Source organism: Mesoplodon densirostris, chromosome 18, assembly GCF_025265405.1.
Source record: "Mesoplodon densirostris isolate mMesDen1 chromosome 18, mMesDen1 primary haplotype, whole genome shotgun sequence".
Taxonomy (NCBI): Eukaryota; Metazoa; Chordata; class Mammalia; order Artiodactyla; family Ziphiidae; genus Mesoplodon; species Mesoplodon densirostris.
Genome location: NC_082678.1, coordinates 7,480,428 through 7,494,758, shown reverse-complemented (window position 1 = coordinate 7,494,758; position 14,331 = coordinate 7,480,428). Strand labels below are relative to the sequence as shown.

At 45.8% G+C, this 14,331-nt stretch overlaps 1 protein-coding gene across 1 annotated transcript in view; it reads right to left on the bottom strand.

Annotated features, from left to right (window-relative positions):
* Positions 1–3,078: 3,078 nt before the first annotated feature.
* The window catches only part of DHX8 (DEAH-box helicase 8), a 28,434-nt gene continuing 17,181 nt past the window's right edge, over positions 3,079–14,331 (bottom strand). The window contains exons 17-23 of the mRNA XM_060082537.1: positions 12,263–12,403; positions 8,955–9,110; positions 6,281–6,418; positions 5,669–5,797; positions 5,294–5,490; positions 4,641–4,820; positions 3,079–3,779 (exon numbers count right to left, since the gene is read on the bottom strand). Of these exons, the coding sequence (XP_059938520.1) occupies positions 3,560–3,779; positions 4,641–4,820; positions 5,294–5,490; positions 5,669–5,797; positions 6,281–6,418; positions 8,955–9,110; positions 12,263–12,403 (1,161 nt within the window). The 3' untranslated portion in view covers positions 3,079–3,559. The remainder of the gene's footprint in view (positions 3,780–4,640; positions 4,821–5,293; positions 5,491–5,668; positions 5,798–6,280; positions 6,419–8,954; positions 9,111–12,262; positions 12,404–14,331) is intronic.

The window sequence follows — 14,331 nt, the reverse complement described above, 5'->3', positions numbered from 1 at the left end:
CTTTCCCCCTCCCAGGCTTATTGTGTGAGGATTGTCCGAAATAATGGACAAAGGGTACTTTGGCCTAGTGCCCGCTGGCCACCTGCAGCCATCTCCCTGTCCAGGTTGAGGGAAGTGGGAGCCTAGTAGAGCTTTGAGGACCTCCTGGGGCTTCTTCAGGCAGAGTTTGGCATGTGGTTTCTGTGATCACAGTTGCTCCCATGACCACGCTACCCATGTGTACCCCAACTGTGTGTCCCCTCCTGCCGTGGCTCCAGGTTGCTGTTTTTGCTGAAGGTGAGGACAGTTTGTGTGGAGAGGATCTGGAGAGCAGGGAGAGAAGAAAGGCACCCAGGCGGGAGGGTGCGGGGAGCCTGGAGCAGCCCCGAGCCCTGGGTCCTGGCTAGTGGAGGAAGAACAGGCCAGACCTTCGCAGGACAAGGGAAGGGGAAACAGCATGGATTCTCCTTGCCCAAATTTGGGGGAAACCAGAACCCTGGGCCGAGTTTTTAGGGTTTGGGGGAAGGCCAGGCTGAAAAAGTGACACCTAGAGAGGAAGTGTAACAGTAGATAGGACAACGGGGTGGCTGTGCGTAAGGGAAGAGCAGGATGGGCAGTTCTAGGCCCAGCCCCTGTGTAAGCAGCTTCCTAGGAGCCAGGCTCAGGTGGAAACGGGTGCTCTCCATCCAGGTACATCAGAACTGCAGGGAACCGCAGCTGCGCTGAGGCAGGGCCGGCCCAACCCCGTTGATGCTTCACCCTCAGCCCCTGCCCAGTACTTACGCCAAGATGGCAGAAAGGGATGCCACGCGAACCCTACCCACAAATAGAAAGCAATGTTATTTTTTCCCCCAGAAACAGAAAACAATGTGCTGATTTTCATCATTTAGAGCAAGAGACAGAAAATTCTAAGAAACAAGTTTTTTAAAATATATGATTTAATTGTACATGAAAGCCAGGCTATCATGGTGGGAAGAGGTGTAAAGTCAAGTGGAAACCCTGAGGTCCCCAGTAGGCGCACATGAGGAGAGACAGGGATTTAGGTGAGAAGCAGTGTCCTGGAAAGGTCTCCACAGGCTGAGACACATGACCTCTGCCCTCTGAAATGCGTGTTAACGAGACACTCCTCACAACTCTTGTTCAAATCCTTACACTTGGAGGGCACTGCTCCGAGAGGAGACAGCTGCCAGACCACAAGCACGACCACTGGAGAGAATTCTCTGGCTGAAGGAGAGACAGCCAAAACCAAATGGTGCTCCAGAATGGATGAAGGTGAACCCTGGACCAAGGCACGTGACCCAGCAGGAGCGCTGACATGTGGCCCGTGGGGATGGTCCCCGACACACAGACAAGTACAAGACTTGGCACATGTGCAGGGGCAGGAGACTCCTGAGCTAGGCTCCCACGGAGGCGGGGGTTAAACAGCGTACTTTTAACAACCGAGAGGATTCCAGCTCCCTGCGTGAGACCCACATCCTCTCCTGGGCTGTCACTCAATCTCGGGAAATATTGGTTCAAGGAAGAGAAACAGGGGCCCCACTGTGTAGGAGCAGCAGGCGAGTCCTCCTTCCCAATCTGACCGGGAGCCCCCTTCTCCCTCTGGGCAGGCTCAGCAATACTGCCTACAGGCTGTTTCCTGATGGACAGTCAGAAGGTCAGACCCCAGCCATGTCGTCACATGACCCCAGCTCTTTGGGGAGATGTTCAAGGAACACCCACAGAGCTGGGGTCCTTCTTTGTGCCCACCTAACCCAGAAGGATGACCAGCTGCTGTCTCTCACCCTTGGCCTGTTAAACATCCCCTTTTCAACTTCAGCTTAAAACCCAAACCTCCTTCCTTGGGGGCGATGACTTCAGAGGTACGAATGCTGTCAGTGCTGGTCACCCAGCTGGGACAGGCGGGCTGCCAAGCCCAGAGTTTTTTCCTAAACTGGAGAGACCTGGGCTGGAATTAAGACTGGGGAGCTGGGTACCCAGCCCCTGCTTCCACTTCACTTTCCTCGGTCCGTCCCTGCACCATCTCTCCCTGTAATACCTTGAAGGTTAGCACGTAAAGATCACCTGCCCTTAACTGCTGGCCTGGCTTCCTGAGAGGCACACTCAGAATCGTAGGGGCTCACTCAGCTCAGTAAAGGGGCGGGGCCTACAGTCAGCAGGTTCTGCTGGGTTGTTTCTGAATTGTGTCTTCAGGGTGGCTGGTCTGCTGCTCAATGACAGCCCACAGTCCTTTATATCCTAATATGTCATATGGTCTCTTTTAGTGTCCTTTATATCCTAATATGTCACATGGTCTCTTTTAGTGTCCAGCCTACCACTGTATAGTAGTTCTAGTATTTACATCATTACTTACTGGTGTGAGGAGGTAGGAAGCAGTGCAGGCCATAACACAGGATGTCCCCAACCCCCGGGGGCTTCTCTACAAGACCAACTTTCCAGAAGTTCCACAGCCTGGCCCAGCAGCATCTGCCTGATGTTCTTCCAAGTGCAAGCCCAGAGGCTTCTCAGGAAATGTGAGAGGGGCACTTGGAGGTGGCCATTCCCCAGCCAAATGCTAGGAGAAAACCACCAAGCAAGAGGCCAGGCGCACAGATCCTGGGCAGCACAAACAGGCTCTGAGAGGTGTTCTGTTGATTTTCAGTTTGCGGGTGGAGGAAGGGAGGCTTTGACCAAAACAACCCTTTGTCAAAGACCTCAGGAGGATAAAAATAAAACCAAAATAAACTGAAAGTTGTGTCATTTCTTACATGTTTCAAAAGGAAATAGGACACGCTGCATGTTGTGAGCATGGCAGGCGGGAAAGAGAGCCAGGGAGAGCCTTCTGTATTCAATATGTGGCATCTGTAACCACTCAGGAGCCCAAAGTGGAGCGCCTGTGCAGTGGATGTGGTTAATCATGGGGCGGTCCATGCAGAGCCGGACCAGCGCCGGTGCTGAGAGATAAGACTGGAGGTCTGGCTGTGCGTCACCTCCCAGCCCAAAGAGGCCCCGGGCTCTGGTTTCAGGGGACTCTCCACTGAAGCCACAGATACTAACCCTCCCCACCCTCAGCCCAGGCCAACATTAACCTTTCAGCTAGAAGAAACAGCCACAGAAAACCAATTTTTGTTTCCTTAAGAAAATAAATATTTGCAGGTGGTTAAGCAAAAGTACAGAGGCTGGACAGGGACAGGAAGCGGGGCCAACACTTTCAGCGAGCTTTGTGGCTCCCTCCTCCAGAGTACCAGCTAGGGCATCAGGGCCCTCACTGAGTCCAGGTACCAGATGCTCATGACTCCCCTTTCCCATCCGAGGGCTGCAGAAGTTTCCCCTTTCTTGGAGATGATGCAGTGTACTCCCATGTTGGCTGTGAGCCCTGGCTGAGTGCCTTGGGGTGGTGGGGCTTGGAGGCTCTGATCAAACCAGGCGTAAATCCCTGTTTCTATTTTACCACCAGGGAAGAAATGAGAGACAAGTTTAGGAAATGCCCAGTTAAGATAGTCAGTCACTGGACAGCTGTATCCTCAGGATCAGCTTTTCATCAATAAGGGCGAGGCCAAGCCCGGGCCCACTGCTGCAGAAGAGACACACAGACTCTCGCCTTTCAGCGCCGCCGGAAGGCTCGGGATATTCTCCAGGCGTTGGGTTCCTCATAGCGGTTGTACAAGGGTTCAAGTCGTTGCTGCTTCTTCTGCTTGCTTAGCTTGGTCGGGTCAGAGACCTTGAAGAAGGCTGGAGCAAACTCCACAAGCCACCGGGGGTCAATGGTGGTGACCTCACGCATGTACTCCTTCGTGGTCAGCACCAGCTCGTGGTACACCACCCTGAGCGGGGGACAGAGAGAGGGCTCAAGCCTCTGATACAGGCCCGGCTCCACGGCACCCTGGTCCCTGGTGGGCCTCAGCTGAGCTTGCATTTGACCCTCTTACCTCTCCTGCCTGACCCCTGAGGAGACTGCAGCCTCTGTTTATGATAGCCAACCCCAATACTGAGGAGCCTACACACCTCTAACCACAGAAAACTGCCAGTTCCAACGATTTAAATGTGTCACGGAGCCAATCACATCCCTGTTCTGGACCTTGGTTTCCTGCTCTGTGAAATGGGTGGTTTTCTAGGCTGTATCCATAGAACTCTAGGGCCCTGAAGAGGACCTCAGAGGCTGCCACAAGGGAATGGGGAAAGCCAAGCAGGCAAGGCTCTACATCTCCAGCCCTCTTCTACCACCATGGTGGCACAGTGGTTTTTAATTGATTTTATGTTAGGATGGGTAAGATTCCAATTTTTTAAAAAATACTACTTGAAAAAAAAAATTTTTTTTAACCACCTCACTAGATAATCTCTAAGATCCTTCCTAGCTCTTACCCCCATGATTTTATTTCTCTAAAATGGGCCTCGGGACTTCCCTGGTGGTCCAGCGGTTAAGACTCTGCGCTTCCACTGCAGGGGGTGTGGGTTCGATCCCTGGTCAGGGAACTAAGATCCCGCATGCCACACAGTGCGGCCAAAAAAATAAAACTAAAAATAAATAAATAATTAATTAATTAAAAAGGGCCTGATATTGTGTCTAATTCAGGCTCCTGCTTCTCTAGAAATATGAGCAATATTAGAATAGGAAGTGCTGGGGGTGGGTGAGGATACAAACACAAAAAGGCCAGTAGATCCACAAGTTCTCTCTGCCCACCTACCATTCGGGCTGTCTGTTGAAGAGAGCACTGGAAGGATGGATGTAGACCACCTGCTGGTCGATCAGTGTCCGGTAACCCTCCTGTGGGTCTTTCTTGGCAGCGTTCCGGAAGAATCCACTGCAGATGGCCTTCTGCACTCGGACTGTGGACTTACCACAGGAGACCACATCCAGCTTGTGTCTAGCAGGAGAATAAATCAAGAGAGGTCAAAGGTGTGAGACTATTCTGCTTTCAGAGGTTCTATCTTCCGGAATGATGGTACCCAACACACCCTTCTTGGGGTCCCCAGAGTTTGGCACCAGGACCCTGCTTCCAGCCCTTCCAGGGGCAGCTCTACACAGCGGGCAAGAAGGATGCCACAAGAGCCAGACACTTTGCTTAGGTTGTAATTCAACCCAATTAATCATGTTGCAGAGGCTTGTAAACAAAGAGCATTTTCAACAACTAATATATCATCTCCCTCTTAGGAACTTTCTGAAGTGATTCTCAGCCACATCCTTACCTGGGGAGGAGTACAACAAAGACGGAAAAGCTGGAGGAAAAGAGTTATGTGAGGAGTGAGAGTACAGATGCCTACAACTTCACAGGTTCGTACAAACAGACACAGCATTCAAGGAGGTTCAACTTGAACACGAGAAGTCACCGGGTGTTACCTGTCCATTATGCCCAACATCTGCTTGCGAATGTCCTGGGCCCGGCGCAGAGAACGAGCCTGGATGAAGTTCTCATAGCACCACGGGTTGGAGAACTTATTGTTCTTCCAAGAGTTGTACACGGCCAGCAGGGTGAGGTGGTCCCCTTCGGTCTGGTGGAATTTGGCCTTCTTCTGATCTGCAAGGGCTTGTTTATCCTGCAAGCAGTGCGGAGAGGATCATTTTCCACCCCACAGCTACTCACTGAACATCCAGCAGTGCTGGGGAGCCCTCTGCGGCCCCATCAAGTGTCCACATTAAGCACTGTGGTGGCAACAGGCTGCTTTCACCCAACTTCACCTGACCCCTGTCTGAATGTGGGCCTGAACTCCCTACCTTGGGCCTGTAGAAGACGTTCTGCACAGACAGCATGGACACAATGGTCAGCATTTCCTCACTGCAGCCTAGATGCACAGACATGATCAGCATTTTGCACAGCATTGGCTCCAGAGGGAACTCTGCCATCTAGAGGGAGAAGAAGAAACTACAGTTGCATCCCTGGGGAAGACCCATCTGGGTTGCCAGCGTAAAAACACTGGTCAGAGTGGGTAACAGACCACAGGAGGTTTACCTAAGCATGATGGTGTGGGATGCCTGGCTCTATCAGAAGATTTTTTTTTTAAATTTCCCAAATAAACCCAACAAAATGTATGTAACCAAGAATATAACTACCGTTGGAATAGGTGGGAATTTTGCCGACATCTTTTCAAATTAAGGCTAGACTCAATAATATATCATGAGGTAAGATTAACTGAATAGAATTTCTTTTTCTGTAAAGAAGAAAGAGTTTTAAGTGATAGTGGAAAATCCAGGTTAAAAACAGGCATGTAGAATTCTACTCAAAGCTTATCCAGGGCCTCAGAGTTTAATCTTTTAAACAGAACAGAGTATGGAAGGTTAGCCAAGGAACCTTCCCCAAAGCACCGGAAGTCAGGTTCTGTCCCCTACCCTGCGGCCCAGGCGAGTAAGTAGGCCCTCGTCGTCCAGGGCCCCCAATGTGTATAGCTGCTCCATGGCTGTGATCAAGGTTTCCATTGGCGGGGCATCCATAAAGTCAAAGGACAGCAGGTCATTGATGCCCATGGCCTAGAACAGAAGAGAAGAATGTGTGTGATGGGAGGGTCAGCCTCACCAGTGTTAACATGGAGGGAGACTACTTGTCACCTTCTCTCTTATATCTTCGACTGCAATTAGGAAGCCACTAGCAGGATTAGCAGGAATCTCCAGGAATGTGCCACACAAAACTCAAGACTGATAGAAAGCATATACTTTCTCGGGAAACTTTAAAAAACACTCACTCAGGGCTTCCCTGGTGGCGCAGTGGTTGGGAGTCCGCCTGCCGGTGCAGGGGACACGGGTTCGTGCCCCGGTGCGGGAGGATCCCACATGCCGGAGCCTGTGCTCCGCAACGGGAGAGGCCACAGCAGTGAGAGGCCCGCGTGCCGCAAAAAAAAAAAAAAAAACACTCACTCAGAATGACAGTATGTACAGCTTAACGACAAAAAGATAAAAATTTAAAAATGGGCAAAGGTAGACATTTCTCCAAAGAAGATATAAAAATGGCCAACAAGCATATGAAAAGATGCTCAATATAACTAGCAATTAGGGAAATGCAAATCAAAACCAGAAGGAGATACCACTTCATACCCACTAGGATGGCTATAGCTATAATTTAAGAAAGAAAAAAAAAGAAAGAAAATAACAAGTGTTGGCAAGATATGGAGAAACAGGAATCCTCATATGTTGCTGGTGGGAATGTAAAATGGTGCAGCTGCTGAGGAAAACAATTTGGTGATTCACCAATAACTTAAACACAGAATTATGAAATGATCCAGGAACTCCACTTCTAGATATATACCCAAAAGAACTGAAAGCAGGGACTCAGACAAATACTTGTACGTTAAGTTCACAGCAGCATTATTCATAATAGCTAAAAGGTAGAAACCAGCCAAATGTCCATCAATAGATGAATGGATAAACCAAACACTGTATATACATACACTGGAATATTATTCACCCTTAAAAATGAAATTTTAACACATGCTACAACATGATGAACCTTGAAAACATCATACTAAGTAAAATAAGCCAGATCAAAAGGACAAATATTTTATGATTCCATTTATCTGAGGTACCTAGAATAGGCAGATTCATGGACACAGAAAGTAGAATAATGGTTACCGGGGCAGAAGGGAGGGGAAAAGGGATAGTTTAGTTAAATGGGTACAGAGTTTCGATTTGGGATGATCAAAAAGTTCTGGAAATGGACAGTGGTGATGGCTGGACAACACTGTGAATGTACTTAATGCCACTGAACTGGACATTTTAAAAAGATTACAGTGATAATGTATTGTGTATTTTATCATAATTTAAAAAAAAAAAGACAACAACCAGCTTGACCCGTCTCTTGCATACATAATTTCTCCTGTGCACCTAGGAAGTGCCTTGTACCATGTTAGGTGGCAGGGATATAAAGGTGACTAAGACATGGTCCCTGCTCTCAGAGTTCACAATGGTGAGACACATGGACACAAAACCACCTGCAATCTGCCTGGCACAGAGTGGGTATTCGATGCATTTGTTACCAAATTTGATGACTAAAAGAAACAAGTGAATGATGCACTATCCAAGTGTGTATAAAGGGAGATGTGGCAGGACCTAAGCTTTCTGTTTCTTTCCCATAAAGTGATGGTGACCATAAACACAGCGGGTGTTCAATAAATTCTTATTGTATAAGAACTACAAGGAATTATGTTAGCAATCGGTAAGCACTGTGCCAAGTGCCTTTACCTGCATTATCTCCTTTATGTTCACAGGAGAGACTATTAACAGCCCCTGCTTTTGAGAGGAGAATAGAGGTCAGAGGGCCGAGCAGATAAATTTGCCAAAGGACACACAGCTCGGAGCAGAGGTTTGAGCCACAGATGCCTCTCTGTTCTCACTCCAGAGACTGGAGCAGGTTTTTTTTTCTCTGAAGCTCTGTTTTAGCCTCTTACAGGGAATGAATAATAAATTACAACACAGCACTCTGCATCAGTGAAGTGCCAGGGCTCCAGCGCAGTGGCGGGGGGCGGGGGGCGGGGGGTGCCATCATCTAGGAAATTACTCATGCGGCTCCCCCTGCCAAAAGACAATGAAGGTCCTCACAGGGGACTGAGAGAGGAAGAGCAACGATTCAGATGAAAACCAAGTCCCCAGGGGGCCAGGCTGAAATCTGTACTAACAGTTCCCCTCTTTGGATTGGGGGTTTTGCTTCTGTTCTAAAAGAACAGAGTTGGATCTGAAAGTTAAAGGGTTGAGGGAAGTGAGTTTGTCCACAGTTTGGCACTGATTCGATTTTTCCTCATATCCTGTTTGAAAACGCTCCCAGCTAAAACCTTTTATAACCAAATACCCTGCTGGTTACGATGGCAAGAAAAAAATGTCACAGCACACATGCCAATTTAGCCCCAGCCCAGCAGCAGAGAGGCTGTTATCACAGCCGTTTGCATTCCACTCAAAGGGACTGGTTCCATGAGGTTACTGAAGTATTTAACAAGGTTCATAAAACTGAGATTCATTTACTAAGGCCACAGGATTGGACTATTCTACCAAAGCATTCTAACAAGACAGTGATTTCTACCTTGAGTGAGAGCACTGTGCTTGCTAAGTTGGTTCTCTGGATTTCCGGCACGTTGGTGGTCAGCATTTCATCTCGGTAGGCACGTTCTGTATACAACCTGTAACACTTCCCTGGGCCTGTTCTCCCAGCTCTGCCAGCACGTTGCTTTGCCTGAGCCTAGAGGAGTGGGCATATAAAAGTAACATATCTGTTAAACACTGCTTAACAGCTTTACCCAGGAAATCTGTTAAAAGAGGGGCACTCAGCAACAGGCAAAACCTAAAATGGGGTTTATTTCACTTCCTTTAGGGTCATTTCCAAGACTACCTACCAACGTTCTTATCATCCCCTCTCCAACACTCAGCATTTCAGGAAAGTTTGTTCAAGTGAGGCCAAATACAAGCAAGTGAATCGAAGAAATATGGTAAAGATCATAGAAATATACCTTCAAAATAGTGTGGCAGGGGCTTCTCTGGTGGTGCAGTGGTTAAGAATCCACCTGCCAATGCAGGGGACACGGGTTCGATCCCTGGTCTGGGAAGATCCCACATGCCGCCGAGCAACTAAGCCCGAGCGCCACAACTACTGAGCCCACGCGCCTAGAGCCTGTGCTCTGCAACAAGAGAAGCCACCGCAATGAGAAGCCCACGCACCACAACGAAGAGTAGCCCCTGCTCGCTGCAACTAGAGAAAGCCCACGCGCAGCAACAAAGACCCAACACAGGCAAAAAATAAAAATAAAAAATAAAATAAAATATATTAAAGAAAAACAAAATAGTGTGGCACATCATAAATGAGAAAGCATAAAACAAAATGACAAAACCCACCCTCCACAGTCATGACCAAATATAAGTGAACTGAATAAATATAATGTTAATCATACCAGTGAATGAGTCTGCAGCTGTTTTAAAAATTCGGTTTGAGATGCTCAATGACAGAAGGAAATGTTCACTCACAGAGATGAAGAAGCAAGTTGCCAAACAATGTAATACTAATTTTATTTATTTTTTAATCTTTTTTTTTTTTTTTTTTTTTTTTGCGGTACGAGGGCCTCCCACTGTTGTGGCCTCTCCCGTTGCGGAGCACAGGCTCCGGATGCACAGGCTCAGCGGCCATGGCTCACGGGCCCAGCCGCTCCGCGGCATGCGGGATCTTTCCGGACCGGGGCACAAACCTGTGTCCTCTGCATCGGCAGGCGGACCCTCAACCACTGCGCCACCAGGGAAGCCCTATTTTTTAATCTTAATGCAAATATACAAACTACCAGAAGTAAAAAACTAGGAAAAAAATACCTTAAAATGTTAACTGTGGCTAATTCTGATGGAAGGCTTATAGATGAGTTCTATTTTCTTTATCAAATATCCAACAATGAACATATATCACTTTAATAATCAGGAAAATTAAATATTTAATTAACAACCGCATACTTACTACACTACTAGAATTGCAACCTGAAACAAACATGAAAAAAGATGGGCAAGAAAAACATCAAAATGATGACAGTGATTGGTGGTAGTAGGACTATGGGTAACTTCCAAACTAATGTAATATTATTTCTGAACTTACGGGAGAAGGGCGCTAATTTTTGAAATTAAAAAAAAAAAATGTAGGTTAGCCCTAGGTTGCTAGGAAACAGTGAATAGCAATCTGAAGAGGGCTGTTTTCTGACAAAACCATCTGTCTTATAAATAGTATCAGGATTTAGAAATTCCTATGCCAGCTCCAAACCAAAGGATGGAATATGAAAGGTCACTACCCACTCAAAGGCAGGCAGCAATCACACACCGTGGCAGATTCCACAGCATTCTACAGGTGTCTCTCCAAATCAGGGAGAGCAGATAATAATAAATAATTTCTCCATCACTGCGAGTTGCACGTATCACCCCCAGGAGAACTGTACAGAGTACACATGCTGGGGCCAGACTGCCCTGGTTTAAATCCTGGCTCCACCAGCTGTGTAACAGGCAAGTCACTTAACCCCTCTGGTTGTCAGTCTCATTTGTGAAATGAGGATAATAATAACATCTACAACAAAGGATCAACTGAGAATATAATGAGTTCATGTATGTGAAAGTAGCTGGGACAGTGCCTGGCATTTAGGAAGTACCCTGCAAGTCTTAGCTATTATTACTAAAGTTTCAAAATGAAAACAGCTTTATGGTATTATAAATTATGAAAGTAATACATACCTCTTACAGAATATTAAGACAATACATATAATATATATAAAATAGTTAACTAATAAGAACCTGCTGTATAGCACAGGGAACTCTTCTTCACTTTGCTGTACAGTAGAAACTAACACAACATTGTAAAACAACTATACCCCTATAATATATATATATATACATATATATATATATATATGTATATATGTATATATATATATACATATATATATATATATATGTATATATATATATATATATAAAAGTACAGGGAAGAAAATGTGCTTTACCCATCAGCACAGTAACCAGCAGCACCACCAAGAAATAACCCTGGCTAACATTTCACCAACATGCTTTCAGTCGCAGGCACGTTTACATACACTGTGCACAAGCACACACCATCTATTTTTAAACAAAAATTGGATTATACTACTCATGCTATTTTGTAGCTCACTTTTTTCAAACGATATATCAGAGTTATATGCTTATGTCATTAAATATAGATACACACCACCATGTTAATGTCACATAACATTCTATGGCATGAATTTACCATATTTTATTAAACTACTTCCCTTTTGGAGCTCATTTAGAATTTTTCCAGGTTCCCTCCAATATAAACAATGCTTCAGTGAACATCCTTTTCCATTACCTTTGGATATGTGTTCAATCATTTCTAACTTTCAGATATACTGCTAGAAGCAGAACTGTTAGGTTAAAGAAATGAACTTTTACATTTTGGATACATTGTGGCCAAACTGCCTTCAAAAGGGATGATCAGCCTATTCATTTTTAAATATAATTTAGGTAGGAAATTATTCCATAATTACCAAAGAAACACATTATCATCTCATGAATTATTACTATCTCAGATATCTGTGGCTAAGTGCAATACTTCAAAAAATATGTTCTTACCACTTATATTAGATCATCTAGGGTGCTAGGATTCAATTTCTTTTTTTTTCTAAGTTCCAGTTTTATGGGGCTTTTTAATGTTGACACACAATTCTAGAGATTAAAAACAAACAACACAAAATCTCCCTTATCTCAAGAAAGCAGCCAGCATCTTAAAACAATAAAATTCAAAATACAAAACCATAAAAAATTCAGAAAAGCCCTAACCAGGATTTTCAGAAAAGCTGCCAGGAGAAGCTGCCATACCTGAGAAATAGGAGTTACCACGAGCTGGTCGATCCCTGTCTTAGAATTGTAAACTTTCTGCTTCACGAATCCAGGGTCCACCACATAGTAAATGCCGTCGATCGTCAGTGAGGTCTCCGCAATGTTGGTGGCAATCACGACCTGCAGGCAAGAAGGACACAGCTGGAATGAGCCGCCCAGGCTCAGCCCAGAGGTGTGAAAGGAGACTTCTGAACTCAGACACCTTCCCAAAGGGATTGTGTGGCTCTCCCTCTCTCTAGATGATTGGAGAGCACTTAATCTCAGTTTGGCCTCAAATGGGCAGAAGGGGAGGTGCCTTCGTCTTAAGGGTTAGGTTGGGGAGGGAGTGGTACCTGAGAGAAGTGGAGTAGGAAAAAGCAGTGGCCAATCAAAGCCAATTTCATTTGGTGCAAATGGCTACATATCTCATTTTCTAGATCCAATGGTGATTACTACAATTTTAATTTTCTAGCACCCTGGGAAGGCAGAGATTTCCTGGCATCACATGTGCCAGCGCAAAATGAGATTTTTCTTCCCCCACGGGGACATCTGGACTACAGAATGGGCTGTTTGTGTATGTGGAACAAGAGGGAGATTTTTCTTCTGATCATGAAATGAACTATAAGGCAGCAGAGGAATTTCACAGTTTGTGTGTATGCAGCAGTATATGTGATCTAGAAGGTTATTGGTCTCAGCTTGGCACTGCCACGGTTCTTACACCCAGAGGTTCAGATAATAAAACACAAATGCTCAGAAAAATCACTGTTAGGAGGCACCAGAACATCTCACCCCATGCCAGCATCTTACCGGCCCTGAAACGCTTCTACCTGCCAGAGAGCTGCAGACGCCCTCCCGGAGAGAAGTGCCATCACCAGGAACAGAACAGAGGAGGAATCACCGTCTTCCCACCAAACCTGCTCCTCCTCGTTTCCCTCCTCAGCACCATCTTGCATCCAGCTGCCCAAGCCAGAAACTGGTAGTCATTCCTGACCTCTCCCCTCTGCCCTTCCTTACCCCTCCAGGCATCCACTATGTCTTGACCGTTCTAACTCTTTAATGTTATTCAAATTCTTCTGTCTTCCAGATGGTTACTAGGTTCATTGTGGTGGTCATTTCATAATATATGCAAATGTCAAATCACTTTGTAGTGCCCCTGAAACTAACATAATGTTGTACATCAACTACATTTCAATTAAAAAAGAAAATCCATCTCTCTTCCATTCCTAGGTATATACTCAAGAGAAATGAAAACACATGTCCACACAAAAACTTGTAAACAAATGTTCACACCAGCATTATTCATAATAGCTAAAATGTGGAAACAATCCAAATGTCCATCAACTGATGAATGAATAAACAAAATGTGGTACACTCTGTTCTACAACAGAATATTGTTCAGCAATAAAAAGAAATGAAGTGTTTATACATGCTACAACATGGATGAGCCTTGAAGACATGCTAAGTAAAAGAAGCTAGGGGCTTCCCTGGTGGCGCAGTGGTTGACAGTCCGCCTGCCGATGCAGGGGACACGGGTTCGTGCCCCGGTCCGGGAAGATCCCACATGCCACAGAGCGGCTGGGCCTGTGAGCCATGGCCGCTGAGCTTGCGCGTCCGGAGCCTGTGCTCCGCAACGGGAGAGGCCACGGCAGTGAGAGGCCCACGTACCAAAAAAAAAAAAAAAAAAAAAGAAGCTAGTCCACAAGGACCACAAATTATATGATTCCATTTATATGAAATGTCCAGAATAGGTGAATCCAGATCCAGAAAGTGGATTAGTGGTTCCCAGGGGCTGAGCAGAGGGGTGAATGGGGGATGATTGCTAAAGGGTGCAGGGTTTCTTTGAGGGGTGATGAAATTGTTCTAAAAATTAACAGTAGTGATAAATGGTGATTAATGATTAATAACGGTAATTAATGGCTGCACAATTCTGTGAATATACTAAAAAAAATTCTGTGACTATACTAAAGTGTACTGAATTGTATGCTTTAAAGGGACAATTGTATGGTATGTAGATTATATCTCAGTAAAACTATTATTTTAAAATCCATCTGTCCCCTTTCCCACTGCCT